We start from the raw sequence: 15439 nt of genomic DNA, 5'->3' as shown, positions 1-15439 counted from the left end.
AGCCCAGTTATTGCCGTTTTAGTTTAGTTTTCCGTAGAGAAAGCTTTTGTAACTGTTGTTACTGGTCTCCTGGTTACACTTTGGGGCAAATATGGATGATTTTACATCCATCCAAAGGTCTTCTTGGTTTAGCGTTACCTTGATTAGTATTGAATTAATGCTGTGCTCTACAGTAGCCAGTTACATCCATGTGTTCAAATGAATGGCCAGTTAGCTCTCTGCTCACTGGTTCCAGAGCTAATGATGGCCTGTCTTACAGAGAAAGCTCATCAGAGTTCCTCACTCTTCAGGAGCTAGGCATACTGCCAAACTACATCACTGTCAATCACATGAGAAAGCCTTCCTGAAAAAGTGAGTGAAACCTCAAGTTTCACAGACTCCAGTACAGTATGATACACACAAATATATAGACAGATGGATGGATAGGCCCACAGGGATAGACATCGAAACATAGATGGATGACATCACTTTCATTTAGCTTTAAATTGCTTTTTTTGTCCTTACATTTTATTTTACACAATTATAGTGTTGCATGTGACTTTTATGTACAGGCCTTCTCTATGCTACTAGACTAAAGTCCATCGTGTCATAAACCACCTTACATTTTCAGGAAGCGTTAACGTGCACGTCTGTCTGCTTCTGCCCATGTCGTACTGTTAGCTATTGGAAACTGAGAACTATCAAAGTAATATAAATGTAAGTTTAACATATTTATTTTACGAGGCACAGTCGATTTAAAATGCATGTGTAATCACTATCAAATGTCATCTCTATCACCTGGGATTCCTGTGTTACTGGTTCCTTCACTTCCTTGTTACGACGTACATAGTGTGTTTATGAAAGATGAATTCATATCACTGTCTTTATTCATTCTGTAACTCAATCTAAGCTAGTCTATAACATGGATGGTGATAATGACGATGGCAGAGGCAACTTTCAGTTGCGGCTGAACAGTTTGTTTGTGTGTTTAGCTCTGCCTGTAAACACGCTGGATGATTCAGAATCCATTGAAGAGCTTGAACGATTCATTGACGAGAGATACTTACGAACTCAAAGAAACATGTCGCTGGTTTCGGGGGATTCAAGCATTGCTAAGGACAACCAACCGAATCAACAAAACAAATCAAAACCAGGTTGGCCAATTGGTATCAACGATGGAACCAAACCATCCCCTAGTAAGAGGGCGAGTGAGGAGAGGTTTACTGATATGGATGTTGACTTGTTAAAACCCATCAATGATATCTTAGATATATTACGAGAGTACATCAATGCATTGTGTGCCAGTCTAGAATTCAGCCAACGTCAGATTGGTGATCTAAGGAAAGAGAACACGGCGCTGAAAGGTACTGTAGACTCTATTCATAGCAAGGTGGAGGTGGTGCAAAGGGAGAACAAACAACTTAAAGAAACCTTGCTTGATGTACAGTGTCGATCAATGCGGGACAATCTAATATTTTCAGGGATACCGGAGAATGACAACAGCAGAGGCTGTGAGGACACAGTCCGAGACTTTATGTCAACTCAACTAAAACTGGCCACTGATGTTGTGCGTAATGTCACTTTCTCCAGAGTCCATAGAATAGGTAAGACCTCTGGAAATAGGCCACGGGCTATTATTGCATGTTTTGACAAATGTAAGCAAAAGGAAATGACGAAGAACATGGACAGAGAACTCAGAAACACTGATTTTGGAATGAATGATCACTTCTCCACCGAGATCAATGAAAGGAGGAACAAACTATATCCCATCATGAAGGAAAAGCGTTGCCTGAATCAACGAGTCTCCATGGTGATGGATAAACTTTATATCAGCGGAAAATTGTATCGGGACTCTAGAGTAACTCCCTGGCTATTTTAATTTAATGTTCAAATTTGAGTTTGTGTGTTGTAGTGTATCATGACAACTTCAACTATAACGAATACATACTCTATTGATCTTCACTTGGCAAGGAAAGGGTTGCATATAGCTCAGGTTAATGTATGTAGCCTTCCTAACAAAATACATGAGGTTTTTAACTTGGTCAACATAAATAATATTCATATATTGGCTTTGACCGAAACGCATTTAGATGCATCTGTAAATGATGGGCAAATTAACATTCATGGATATAGTCTACTGAGAAGAGACAGGATTAGGAATGGTGGGGGTGTAGCACTGTACATTCAGAATCAGATACCTTTTAAGAGAAGGGATGACCTTAATGTATGTCAGGTAGAGGCTCTATGGGCTCAAGTACATCTGCCTCACCAGGCACCCATATTGGTAGGTTGTGTGTATAGACCTCCTAGCTCTAAGGTGTCCTATCTTTATGACTTATGTACTGGGTTTGACCAGGCCACAGATAGCAACAGAGATGTATTTATCTTGGGTGATTTTAATATTAATTGGAAGGATCACAATCATTCGAATAGAACAAAATTGATGAGATATGCTGAGAACGGTGGTTTGAAACAAATGGTTAATGATACTACTAGATCATCAACTAAGTTGGGTCATTGTTCAGACACATGCATTGATCTGTAATATACCATTGCAATGCTTAAAAGCCAGATCAATGCCAGTGGGCTGGACAGACCATAATATTGTGACCATAACCATGAACATGAAGGTTCCAAAGAAACCCCCTAGGATTGTGGTCAAGAGAAATTTTAAAACATTTAATCATGAGCTATTTCTAAATGATTTGGCTGCTGTACCCTGGGAGCTGATTTATCTAGAGGATGATTTAAATCACGCTACAGAATGTTTTATTGATTTGCTCACTGAGGTAATGGACCATCATGCCCCAGTAAGAAAGAGTACAGTTGGTGCTCGTCCATCTCCATGGATTGATGATGAACTGGGTGAGGCTTTTTCTCAAAGAAATATGGCAAAAGTCTTAGCAGCCAAGTCAAAATTAGAAATTGATGAACAGAATTATAGAACATTACGTAATTATGCCGTTAAATTGAATCAAAAGACAAAAAAAGTAGTTTTACAACAATGTTTTTATTGATTGTAAAAATGATTCTAAAAAGGTATGGAACACAGTTAAGGGCTTACTTGGTACATCTATCTCATCATGCCCAACTAGTGTGGAGGTTGACGGGAGAATAATAACAAAACCAGTTGATATTGCCAATCATTTTGCAGATTTTTTTACAAATAAGATTAATTTACTGAGCAACAATGTAAACATACATTCTTCCAAACAAGCTATTGTCCAATGGATTGATGATCATATTATGAGCAACAAGGTCTGCTCTTTTAGTCTGCAAACGGTGTCAGTGGAGGAGGTGTTAAACCTATTGAAGTCATTACCTGATGGTAAATCTACAGGTTATGATCTTATGGACAATGTTTTGCTTCGCTGTGCTGCTCCCCAGATTGCAGTTCCACTGAGATACATATTTAATTGGTCACTGGAAAAGGGGATGTTTGCAAATGTATGGAAGCATGCTAAACTGTGTCCTATTCCGAAAGACTGCAACGAACCCATTTCTCCTGCCAATAGTCGACCAATTAGTCTACTCCCTACACTCAGTAAGATATTGGAGGGTATTGTGAGTAGACAAACATGGGAGTACATGGAAAAGAATGATCTGATTACAGCCAATCAGCATGCTTATCGCAAAAACCATTCCACTACCGCTGCATTGGTTGACATGACTGACCAGTGGCTCAATGCTATGGATAATAGCAAGTTTGTGAGTGTACTATTTTTAGGTTTCAGTGCAGCATTTGATTTAGTGGATCATGAAATAATTTTGACAAAATTAATGCATTATGGTTTTAAGGAGGTAGTATTGAATTGGGTACAGTCGTATCTAACTGACAGGAAACAGTCCACCTATATCAATGGTTTATTTTCTTCCCCTCGTGTTAAACTGTGGAATACCACAGGGCAGCTGCCTTGGGCCACTTCTTTATTTAATATATACCAACGACCTTCCCTATGCCTTAGCTGAAACTCAAGCTAATATATTTGCAGATGATACTACAATTTATGCAGCAAGACAATCGGTTCAACAGGTACAGCAAGCTTTACAAGGAGATTTGGAGAATATCAGGGAGTGGGTTTGCCAAAACAAACTTGTTTTAAACACCAAGAACACCAAAGTTATGTTGGTCTGTTCCACTAGGAAAATGCCAAAACAGCATGGGATACAATTAAGTACGGGAGGAGTACTAATTGAAGAACTGGCAGAAACCAAACTATTGGGAGTGCAGCTAGACAACTGCTTATCATGGTCGTCTCAAATAACTAATCTATGTAAAAAAAATATATTAAAACAGCATGCATAATCAGAAGGATAGCTAAATATTTACCAGGAAAGATTCTTCAGCAAATAACACAAGCATTAAATGAGAGTCAGGTGAACTACTGTTCTGTGGTCTGGGGAAATGCATCATCAAGTGAAGTTAGGAGGCTGCAGATTGCACAGAACAAAGCAGCAAGGATTGTTTTAAGGTGGAGATGTGGTTCTTCTGTTGCAGTCATGCACAATGTTCTTGGTTGGTCATCAATCGACAAGATAATTGAAAAAACATGCTTATTTTATTTCATAATATACGTCATTTAAAACGGCCAAGTTCTATTCACAATGGTATTCAGTTGGTAAGAGACAGACATTCCGTAAACACTAGGAATAGATTGTCCACCATCTATGCCTTATCCAGACAGGAAAGAGAAATAGGCAAAAGAACATTTCAATTTAGAGCAATAAAGAAATGGAATAAATGAACTGAGCAAACCAGAAACCTTTCAATATATACATTTAAACATTATTTTAAAACGATTTAAATATAATACATAGAAATGTGGGACTATAGTAGATGAAGAATTAATATTTTTTAGAATGAGTATTTATTGGGTCATTATGTTAGTATATTATGTATGTTTGTAATAGTGTGTTATATGTGAAAATGTGTTCGTATTATAAATTGTGTTTTAATGTTTAAGGACTCTTGAAAGATTAGTCCAAATGGGGACTAAAAGAGATCCAAATCAAATAGTCATATTCTATAAATTGTGTATTATTGTGAATGGTATGGGACACTTTAAGTGTATAAACCATGGTGACCTAATTTAACCTGCACCATAATTTAACCTGCGTTAATATGTGTTTCAATGCAAGACAGCTAAAGAACAGCATGTAAGAGAAAACCTCTGAGTGACGACATTAAAACAAAGTTACTCACCTGTGCAATGGCGAGTGAACGCTCCCCAAATGTTTATGGTAAGTAAATTCCAGTTCAGCTTTCCTGAATGTTTAGCCTACATTTGGACGTCATTACTTTTTGATAATTCCTTGCTTTACACAGCGTGTGTTTGAAACACATTGTGTTAGTTAGACTGTGTGCTAAGCTTGCGTCTGATTATTACCCTCTGATGCAAGGGGTCCTCCTCCCCAGTCAGATCTTAGACTCCTGCTGCTTGGGAGAGTAGGAGTTGGGAAGAGTACAGTAGACAAAACCATTCTGAGCAGAGATAACTTCCGGAGTGAAGGAGGCATGTGTGTGAAGAAGCAGGGTGAGCTGGCTGGAAGGACCGTCATCGTGGTGGACACCCCGGGCTGGGACACTGTGAAGTACACGTCCACACACATCAAACAAGAAATTAAGAATAGTGTGACCCTATGTCCTCCAGGACCCCATGCTCTTCTTCTGGTGGTGCCCATGGGCGACCCGCTCTCCTCCGCAGAAAGAAAGGCAATTCAGTATCACATGGAGCTATTGTCAGTAAGGGCATGGAAGTTTACCATGGTCTTGATTGTCAGTGAGGCTGAGGAGAAATGCACATCAATTGAACAATCAGATGATCGACAGAGCAAAAAGTATTCTAGCGAAATGTGGAGACAGACACCATCTCCTTGAGTGTGGGAATTCTCCTTCCCAGATTTCTGAGCTCCTGAAAAAGATAGACGCCATGGTAGCAGAAAACTGTGAAGAATTCTTAATCCCCCAAGTATACTATGAACTGATGGAGACTACAATGCCAAGAGAAGTGACCGAGCTGAGAAGGATGTATGAAGACAGAGGACAGACTGAAACAGAAATACAAAACAGAGTTGAAGGAAAAGGAAGAAGAGCTGAAGAAGTATAAAGAAGAGAAGCCTAAAGAAAGGTTGATGAAGAGGACAAGTAGCAGTCAACTACTTCCCCCCAGTAGTAAGTATGATAAGTTTAAAATTGCTTCTAAAGTTAGTCATTTCCACTTTGACATTTCAGACTAGATTTGCCCTAACGAAAAATGTATCAACCACTACAGAACTGTCCTTTAAAAATAATCCACATAATAATTCACATTTCCTATTGCTGCAGGTTTATTTTCCTGCTGTAGCAAACTGGCTCAAATTAAGATCCTACATCTGTAACGGTGATCTGATTCACGAACTGTCTCTGTGTGTGTGTTTGTTCTTTGAAGTAAGCACAGAGAAGCAGGACAGGTCGGTAATGTCTGACCGTCAGAAGGTGGACCTACAGGCCGTCAAGCAAGGATACAGGGAAGAGGCCTTGTCTGTGGTGGGCTACTACGTCAAACCACTAATAGTGATTATGACTGCTGTAGTGGGGGCACTCATGGGAGCGGTTGCAGGTGCACAACATGGAACACTTGGCGCATGTACTGGGATTCCTATAGGCATTATTTTGGCTGTTCTTGTGAGTTATGCTGTCCGTGGAGCCGCCACAGCAGTAAGGGATATTTCCATCCCCGTCAAAGCCGAGGAAAATGAAAACCGGAGGAGAGAAGAGGGAGCAGACGACTTCTTAGATTCTACAAAATCTAAACGATTTGATAAGGATCAGTGACACTCTTTTGGATGTCAACACTATTCTATTGCTACAGTATGTAGTGTATGGACTGTGCTGTATGGACTGCCACTCTCATGGTTCACCTGACTTGACTGGCTGACCCCAGTGAAGAGACAAGACAGACTTCCCAGCAAACCAGGAACATACCCAGAACATAAGAAATGGTTTAGGTCGTTCTCCTAACATTCACAAAAACGCGCAACATCTGTAACAACCACCATTCCCCAAACATTCTCGTTATGTTTCCTGGTAATGTAATAACACAATGTACCAGCAATGTTTTTCGAACATACTGCTGCAACAAAATTTAAGCGCAACGTTCTGGGACTTTTTCTGTGTTATGATAACATTTGCCGCAACCGAACAAATGTCCTGGGAATTTTCAGAGAAATAATTTTGGTTTGTTAGATGCTCTTTCTCTCTTGCCCTCTCTCTCTTGCCCTCTCTCTCTTTTGCCCTCTATCTCTCTCTCTCTTTGTCTCTCTGTAACTGATGGTTGTTGTTGAGAGGTTTTTATTATTGTGTGGGGGTGAATGTCTGCACCCTTTGCGACCTGATTGATTGTGTTGATCTGAGTCCTACTATACTATTACTATACTATTTTCTGGTGTAGTCATGTTATCCAGTAGCTGTAGATATATATCAGTAGTAGAATCATTCTGTAGAAACAGCAAGGGAATTTACTCAAACGAAAGGGCAGTTTGCTCTGGATTTACTCTGACAGCCGCAGAAGAGAAGGATAGTAGCAGACTTGAGAACTTCGGAAGACATGAATCATATTCTTCTCAGCTTGTTAAATGATCACTGTTCAAGGACTTCACAGAGACACATTTAACATACAGCACAGTAGGCTTGAGCATGAATGCATATATTTCAGTGAATTAAATAAACAAATGTGAGATGCCATATACTCTTTTGCAATATAAAAAAGGTGATACATTGTAAGGATGAATTCAAAACGGTTCTGTTTTCATATTGTACTTTATTTCAAATATGTATCACCACAGAATTTCCTCTGTTGACCCACAGTTTTCTCATACTGTATTTGTTCACTCAAAAGTCTGCCCTGAGGCGCTCACTAAACCCACCTTATTACAGTGCACCTCACACTGGTACCCAGCTACCCAGCAGATTGTTGCATTGAACATTCTATTCTATATTTAATTCATCTTTAACATGATTTATTGAGCTATAAATGTTTTTCTTTTTGTTATTTCTGATATGAAAAACCAAAAACACAAATCCTAGTATAGACGCCTGTGTCTTTGTTTGAATGTTTTCTCTAAATGAAATGTTTTCATATTATGATTGTTTAAATTAACACATTTGCTCACAATATGTTACAGACGTGTTTAATATGTTATATGTACACCCTTTATTCGAATACTTATGAAATGCACATTGTTATATTTGGTAACACTTATTTTCCATCGACTCCAACACCATTCAATGCAATGTGGGTGGAGCTATGTCTACATAAGGGTGCTAATAAAAAAAACTCACAAAAGCTCTGAGGAAGGCCGTGAGGTCGTTACGTAAAGCTTATTAAAGAGTAGTGATACTAGCAAGAGCATTGTGCGGGTTTCTTCTTTTTTCTCATCTGACAATATGTTTTAAAAAATTATATACATAAATCAGATTTTTTTTTAAAAGAAAATATACTCTAACCAAAAATGTAGCAGAACACATGTGCAGCTTGCTCCTCATATTGCATGGCAACATCATTCTTGATCTTGAACTTCTGTTGGTCATACTATTATTCCAATTCATGCTCAAACCTGTATGATAATCCAAAATAAATCTTTTCACCTTTCGATCCGTGCAGCTGCCAATCTAGAGCACAGGATCGTAGGGCACTGGTGTAATGAGGACAAAACAAAGAAACATGGTACACAAGGAAGAGGCCGACAGCAGGCCATAAACAGCAGGCCATAAACAGCAACCACTGGTAAGAAGATATATAGGGGGTGAAATTAGATTGAAACGGCTGAGTCTGGGGGTCATAGTGGGGGGTCGAAACATAGCTGAGTCTAGGGGGTCATAGTGGGGGGTCGAAACATAGCTGAGTCTGGGGGTCATAGTGGGGGGTCAAAAAATGGCGGAGTCTGGGGGTCATAGTGGGGGGTCAAAACATGGCTGAGTCTGGGGGTCATAGTGGGGGGTCAACATGGAAAGCTGGATTGAAGAGGCGGGGAAGCTACGGGTTGCTCCCCCCAAATGTGCATATGAATGAATGACACTAGCTAAATACAGAGGTAACTTTACAATAAATCCCAACTAATGTGGCTTGGGGCAACTCCCTGAGCTCTGCATACAAATGTTGTTCTGTTGAAACAGCCCAATAATGATGGATGAGTATTGCAATCAATCAATCAAATTATATTTTATTACTTTTTATAAAGTCCTTTTTACATCAGCAGTAGTCACACGGTGCTTTACAGATGCCCAGTCTAAAACCCCAAAGAGCAAGCAATGCAGAAGCAGAAGCACAGTGGGCAGAAAACCAGGCTCAGAGGGTTGCCAGTCCTATTCTGGCTGTACCATTATTAACTTAATTTATATTAATAGAGTAGTTTATGTATTCATGTATGTTGTCTGTGTTTTTTACCCCCATTTTAAGTGACTGAAGATGCAGAAGACACGAGGAACTGGTTCTAAACAGAACCAGGAACTACATGAGCTGAAAGCAGACCTAAACAGAACCAGGAACTACATGAGCTGAAAGCAGAGGTGGACATGCAGAAGCAATATGAGCTGAAAGCAGAGGTGGACATGCAGAAGCAATATGAGCTGAAAGCAGAGGTGGACATGCAGAAGCAATATGAGCTGAAAGCAGAGGTGGACATGCAAAAGCAATATGAGCTGAAAGCAGAGGTGGACAGTGGTGTGCAGAAGGAGACGAAAGTAAAGATTAGCAAAAAGTCACATTTATGCAGAATATTTCCGTTTTTTGTAAATATTTAATCCTGAAGTTCCTGTTGTCTATATTTTTATTCTGCACATTTTACAGTGGAGACTGGTGTTGTATAGCATTGGAAAAACTCAGTTGGCTTTGCACAGTGCACATTATGGGCTATTTTTTAACATTTAAGATAAAAATTATATTCAATTATAAAGGTTAATTGAATAATAAAGATATAATCTTTAAATGATCGTCTGCTTGAGATCTGTGTACTGGACTGTAATACAGTGGCCAATAAGCTCCACCTGAATATGGCGTCTTCTGCTCTGATTTAGGGGGCGTTCCCATTTTATGCAGAATTCAGTACGGCGCTATGGTGTCACTTGACGTTTCGGATTTTACGCACGAAACCCCTCTGCTGGTTTCACCAGTATTATGCACTTGCTTTACATAAATTTAGCCTTATTTAGTGAAATTCGTGAGAGACTATACCAAATGGGATTTTCAGACAGAAGACGGCGAAGACCCCATCCGTCAACTGCTTGATATCGACCTCGTTCCATTCGTCATATTCTTTTCAAGGTTCTGTATTCTGATGTCGACAACATGAGAAAGGCATTCGTAAAACACGTCAAAAGGTTTCCGTGGCTTACCAACGTAGCCCTCTACGGTTGCCTGTTTGCCGGTGGGGATTTCGTTCACCAGTTGTTCTCGCGCAATGACAAAATGGACTGGAGGCACACACGCAATGTGGCAGTGGTCGCTTTCAGTTTCCATGGCAACTTTAACTTCTTCTGGATGCGGTTTTTGGAGCGCAGATTTCCCGGGAATTCGGTCAGGATGGTTGTGCGTAAACTTTTCTTGGACCAGACCACAGCCGCTCCTCTGGCCACTAGTGTATTCTACACAGGTTAGTCAGAACGATCGAGAACACTCATTGACAAACAATTCCGCATAGCTTAGCCTATGTGATATATTCTTGACAGTTAATTGTTCACTTCCAGCACGTGTTCTAGGCCCTTTCTGTGAATATGTAACAATTGGACCTTAAACGGTTCATTCTGTAATTGGTCATCTATTCGCAAAGTTCACTCTATCTGTCTGTATGTAGGCCTAACTGAGGTCACGTGAAAGACTTGAACAGATGTGAGCTCCATATATGACATATCTGATATTTAAAACCTACTAATGTTGGTTTCAACCCAATAAAGTAGCCATTCAAGTCAATTGTTGTCTCTAAAGGTAGGCTAATAGATATTTGACCAAACACACTGAGCTGTGTTCTCCCTTAGGGGTGAGTTTCTTGGAGGGCAAAGAGGACATTTTCCAGGACTGGAGGGAGAAGTTCCTGAATACATATAAGGTGAGTCTATAGTCTGAAGGGAAATTCCATTCATGCCTGCCGTTATAGGGTCCTGTTTTACTGGTCAGGCCAGTCAGTTGGTTAGTGATGACTACTCAGTAGTGATGCGCAGGTTGACTCATAACCCGCAGTGCCGGCTATGTTATGCGTGATGATTGTGAGGAGCTATACAAATTCGATAGTCACAAGACGGGGACTTTAAATAGGGAAGTTCAAGGGAACTATAGCCTGCTGTTCAGATGGGTTAAATGGAAGCTGAACTCGGGGCGGCAGGTAGCCTAGTGGTTAGAGCGTTGTAACTGAAAGGTTGCAAGCTCGAATCCCCGAGCTGACAAGGTAAACATCTGTCGTTCAGCCCCTGAACAAGGCAGTTAACCCACTATTCCTAGGCCGTCATTGAAAATATGAATTTGTTCTCAACTGACTTGCCTGGTTAAATAAAGGTTAAAAAAAAAAAAATCTGGAGGTCTATAACCTCCAATGGTTGAAAAAGTACCCAGTTGTCATACTTGAGTAAAAATCTACTTGAGTAAAAGTATTTGGTTTAGAATATACTTAAGTATCAAAGTAAATGTAATTACTTAAGTATCAAAATAAAAGTATAAATCCTTTCAAATTCATTTTAATAAGCAAACCAGATAGCACCATTTTCTTTTTTTTTATGTACAGATAGCCAACATAATTTACAAACGAAGCATATGTGTTTAGTGAGTCCGCCAGATCAGAGGCAGTAGGGATGACCAGGGATGTTCTGTTGACAAGTGCGTGAATTTGACAATTTTCCTGTCCTGCTAAGCATTCAAAATGTAACTATTACTTTTGAGTGTCAAGGAAAATTTATGGAGAAAAAATACATTATTTTCTATAGGAATGTAGTGAAGTAAAAGTGAAAGTAGTCAAAAATATGTAAAGTACAGATGCCCCAAAAAACTACATAAGTACTACTTTCAAGTATTTTTACTCAAGTACTTTACACCACCTCTCACATAGCCTTAATATTAACTACTGCAGAGTAATATTTTCTTGCAGTAAAATATTACACCAAATGTAGGCAAAATGTTCACTTGGGAACAGGAGTCGAGAAATATGATTTATTTTTTTCAGCATCTTGAGAGATTGAGAATGCTCAGTTAGATATCATCTGTAGAGGTGGTATCTTTATCAGCATCATAAAATCTTAGTATTTCAACCACATAAAATATGCAAGCCTAACTGAAATCTTATCAGAAACATGTTGGGTCGTTTTCACAGCTTTCTCTTTCCTTACAACCAGTCAACTGATGCCATTTGGACTTTTCGCACAGAAAATCTTTCCCATTTAGTTTTTTTGTTGAGTTATTGCGTTTTCTCCCTGGTCCCTAAACATCTTTGCTCCGTGAAAGAAGATGACAGAGAAAACTTTACCGATGTCAACTCGATTGAAGCATTCATTCTATCGATTTATGACATTCTGGTGAGCAAGGATTTATTTAGTCTTCTAGGGCAACATATAATGACAGAAGAGAAGCTGAATGTATCTAATTATAGACAAGTTGACTAACAAATAGCCTACCAAAATGTCGAAAATTATAAGCAGAAACATATCTAAACCATGCAACAAAAAAAATCCTGCACAAACTGTCCAAAAAATGTTTCCGCCATCTTTGACTGTAGCCTACAACGCATTTTCTATATTTGCGTGTTAGATTTTCACTTTATCACATATAGTCAGCCCCCCTTCTTTTTTTTCATTATTTTTTTGGGGGGAGGGGAGGTACTTTTCACCCCTTTTTCTCCCAAATTTCGTGATATCCAATTGATAGTTACAGTCTTGTCCCATCGCTGCAACTCCCATATGGACTCGGGAGAGGCGACGGTCGAGAGCCATGCGTCCTCTGAAACAAGACCCCGCCAACCCGACCTGCTTCTTGACACACTGCTCGCTTAACCCGGAAGCCAGCCGCACCAATGTGTCGGAGGAAACACCGTACAGCTGGCGACCAAAGTCAGTGTGCATGCGCCCGGCCCACCAGAAGGAGTCGCTAGAGCGCGATGGGACAAGGACTTTCCAGCCGCCAACCCTCCCCTAACCCGGACGACGCTGGGCCAATTGTGCACTGCCTCATAGGTCTCCCGGTCACAGCCAGCTGGATCTGTAGTGACGCGATGCAGTGCCATTGGGCTGTCTAAAAACAGGCCAAAGTCTAAAAACATGGACAAAGTCTGATCTTGTAATGGTTGCTATGCTTTTCTCTTGCAGACTGGACTCATGTTCTGGCCATTCATGCAAGTAAATTACTGTCTTTGTATAATCATATCTTAGTCTATATGTAAGCCTTGAACAATGCACATCCTGTCCACCCAGTACCACTAACTTGAACAATGTCAATCATTATGGTTTCATGATATATTTACTCTATCCCATGAACATTTACAAATGTACAATGAACAAAACTTTGCTCTCTCACCTACCTCCCACTCTTCCTCCTCTCCCCTCATCTCTTCCTTCCCCTCTCTCCTAGTTCCTGAACTTTTCCATGGTGCCTCTGTACATGCGGACCACCTTCACAGGGTGCTGTGCCTTCGTCTGGGCCACCTTCCTGTGTTTCTCACGTCAGAGTGGGGACGGCACGGCTAACGCCGCCCTCGCATGGATGTTTACTCCAAAACAGGATACGACGACAGAGCCTGAAGCGGAGAAACTAGGGCCCAAAGTGGACCAGACAGGGCCAAAAGTGGACCAGACAGGGCCCAAACTAGACACAGAAGGACCCAAACCAGAGAACCCAAGCCCCAAAGAGGAGACAAACACCCACCGTTAAGCAGGACGACCAAGCACGAACAAAGGAGGTGGAGGCTAGTTTGAACAAGGGAGCACAAACTGACACAACACCTAGCCAGGAGACGGGACCACAGACAAGCACTGACTCAAAATGAATCGCTGGCAGATTCTAGTTCTATAGAACCTTCAGATAAGAATACTGTCTATTTATGAATCTTATATCTCAAAATGTTCTCATCTTGAAAGGTTCAATTCCAATGTGCTATGCTACTGCACAAGATATCGGCAGGGTGTAACGTATTGCTATACAAAGGGGCTTTGTATTTATTGAAATTGTTATTGATAACAATTGGATCCAGCATTCTTGAACAAACCATACTTGAACATAGAAGTGCTTGTACTACTGTACCTATTTTGATCTCCCCCCTTTCTCCATCTCTCTCTCCCCCTCTTGACAGACAACTTGTAAAATCAGTGTGTTGTACAATGTAGGCTATTTTAAATGTTCTGCTCTTATCTCTGAAGTCTGAAGGAATGAGTATGCATTTCCAATTAGCATTGCGTTATAGTGATACACGAATCTTGTTATTTATTTGTTTGCAATATTTCCTATCTCCTGTCAAACATCACATATTTCTGACAACATTAATAATTTATCCAATCTATAGTAGTAGATACATATGTTAATACTATTTACAATAGTTGATAATCAATGCTCGGTATAGATTTTTGCTTGATATTATTATCCATTAAAAAATGTTTGAAAAGATTTTCCATTGCACGTCCTGAATGAACATAACTCTGAAGTGGCTCCTACGCAGATGATATTCACATCACAGATCTGCTTCCCCTCAGAATCTGCTTCCCCAAGCAAGCAGACATCTGTGCCCACCCTCCTCCTCCTCCTCCTCCTCCTCCTCCTCCGACTTCTTCTGTCAAGGCTCTCATTATGCTGACCAGTTGATTGATAAACAGATGTTCAGGGTATTGATTAGGCATTTGTTTTAATGCAATTAGTGGGATTACACTGGGTTAATTAGAATCTGTGTCTGGCTTGGCTCTGCCAGTGATGACAGTGGAGCTATGTTGATAGGAGAGCCTGGTATTTATTTTAATAGTGATTGTGGGAACTGGGGAGGATCAAATTGTACTGAATGTCTTAATAACTGGGATTACAGTAGATATTGTGTGGAGAACGCTGCAACTACTGCTGTTGTCATGATATATATTATATTTCCTATCATGTCTGTACATGATCCAACTAGTACATAATGTTTAGCAGGGCAGTATGTACCTGTCGGTACTATAGGGCTATATTCAATTGTTTTTATCTGTGGGATCAATCTAAAAACATATCTGTATTTCTACTAGTACACAATTGTTATACATTGTAATACGATTAATATGATATTTCACTAAATATTTCGAATGTAGGCCTATTGATGCACATCAATCCAAGTCTATTGAGAGACTAACCTTGCCTCAGATTAAATATATTTATTATTGTATATTAAAATAAAAACATCATCAATGCTGGTCTATTCTCTTTTTTAATTAATCTCTTAACACATATATTTTACACATCAAAAACGTCCAAGTGAAACTGATTATTGGCCC

The 15439-nt window shown here is 39.9% G+C and overlaps 1 protein-coding gene and 2 long non-coding RNA genes across 5 annotated transcripts; all 3 read left to right on the top strand.

Annotated features, from left to right (window-relative positions):
- Positions 1-613: 613 nt before the first annotated feature.
- On the top strand, positions 614-9945 carry LOC115147289 (uncharacterized). 2 transcript variants are annotated; one of them, XR_003866308.1, is made up of 4 exons: positions 614-696; positions 8622-8744; positions 9417-9634; positions 9671-9945. It is a non-coding gene; the product is annotated as an uncharacterized LOC115147289 (long non-coding RNA). The 2 variants fall into 2 exon arrangements; XR_003866307.1 differs by having other exon boundaries at positions 9417-9945.
- LOC115147288 (uncharacterized) lies at positions 4729-8132 on the top strand. Its single transcript, XR_003866306.1, has 2 exons — positions 4729-6151; positions 6408-8132. It is a non-coding gene; the product is annotated as an uncharacterized LOC115147288 (long non-coding RNA).
- A 134-nt stretch (positions 9946-10079) lies between the features above and the next one.
- On the top strand, positions 10080-15358 carry LOC115147287 (mpv17-like protein). Of its 2 annotated transcripts, XM_029689452.1 has the most exons (4): positions 10080-10608; positions 10991-11061; positions 13301-13330; positions 13563-15358. In XM_029689452.1, exons 1-4 carry the CDS (start codon positions 10305-10307, stop codon positions 13860-13862), a joined length of 705 nt encoding a protein of 234 aa, XP_029545312.1. In that variant the 5' UTR covers positions 10080-10304; the 3' UTR covers positions 13863-15358. The 2 variants fall into 2 exon arrangements, with proteins under 2 accessions (XP_029545312.1, XP_029545313.1); XM_029689453.1 differs by lacking the exon at positions 13301-13330 and having other exon boundaries at positions 10082-10608.
- The last annotated feature ends 81 nt before the right edge of the window (positions 15359-15439 follow it).

Source organism: Salmo trutta, chromosome 14 (assembly GCF_901001165.1).
Source record: "Salmo trutta chromosome 14, fSalTru1.1, whole genome shotgun sequence".
Taxonomy (NCBI): Eukaryota; Metazoa; Chordata; class Actinopteri; order Salmoniformes; family Salmonidae; genus Salmo; species Salmo trutta.
Note: the sequence above shows the minus strand (reverse complement) of the source record. Positions and strands in the feature narration are given on the sequence as shown.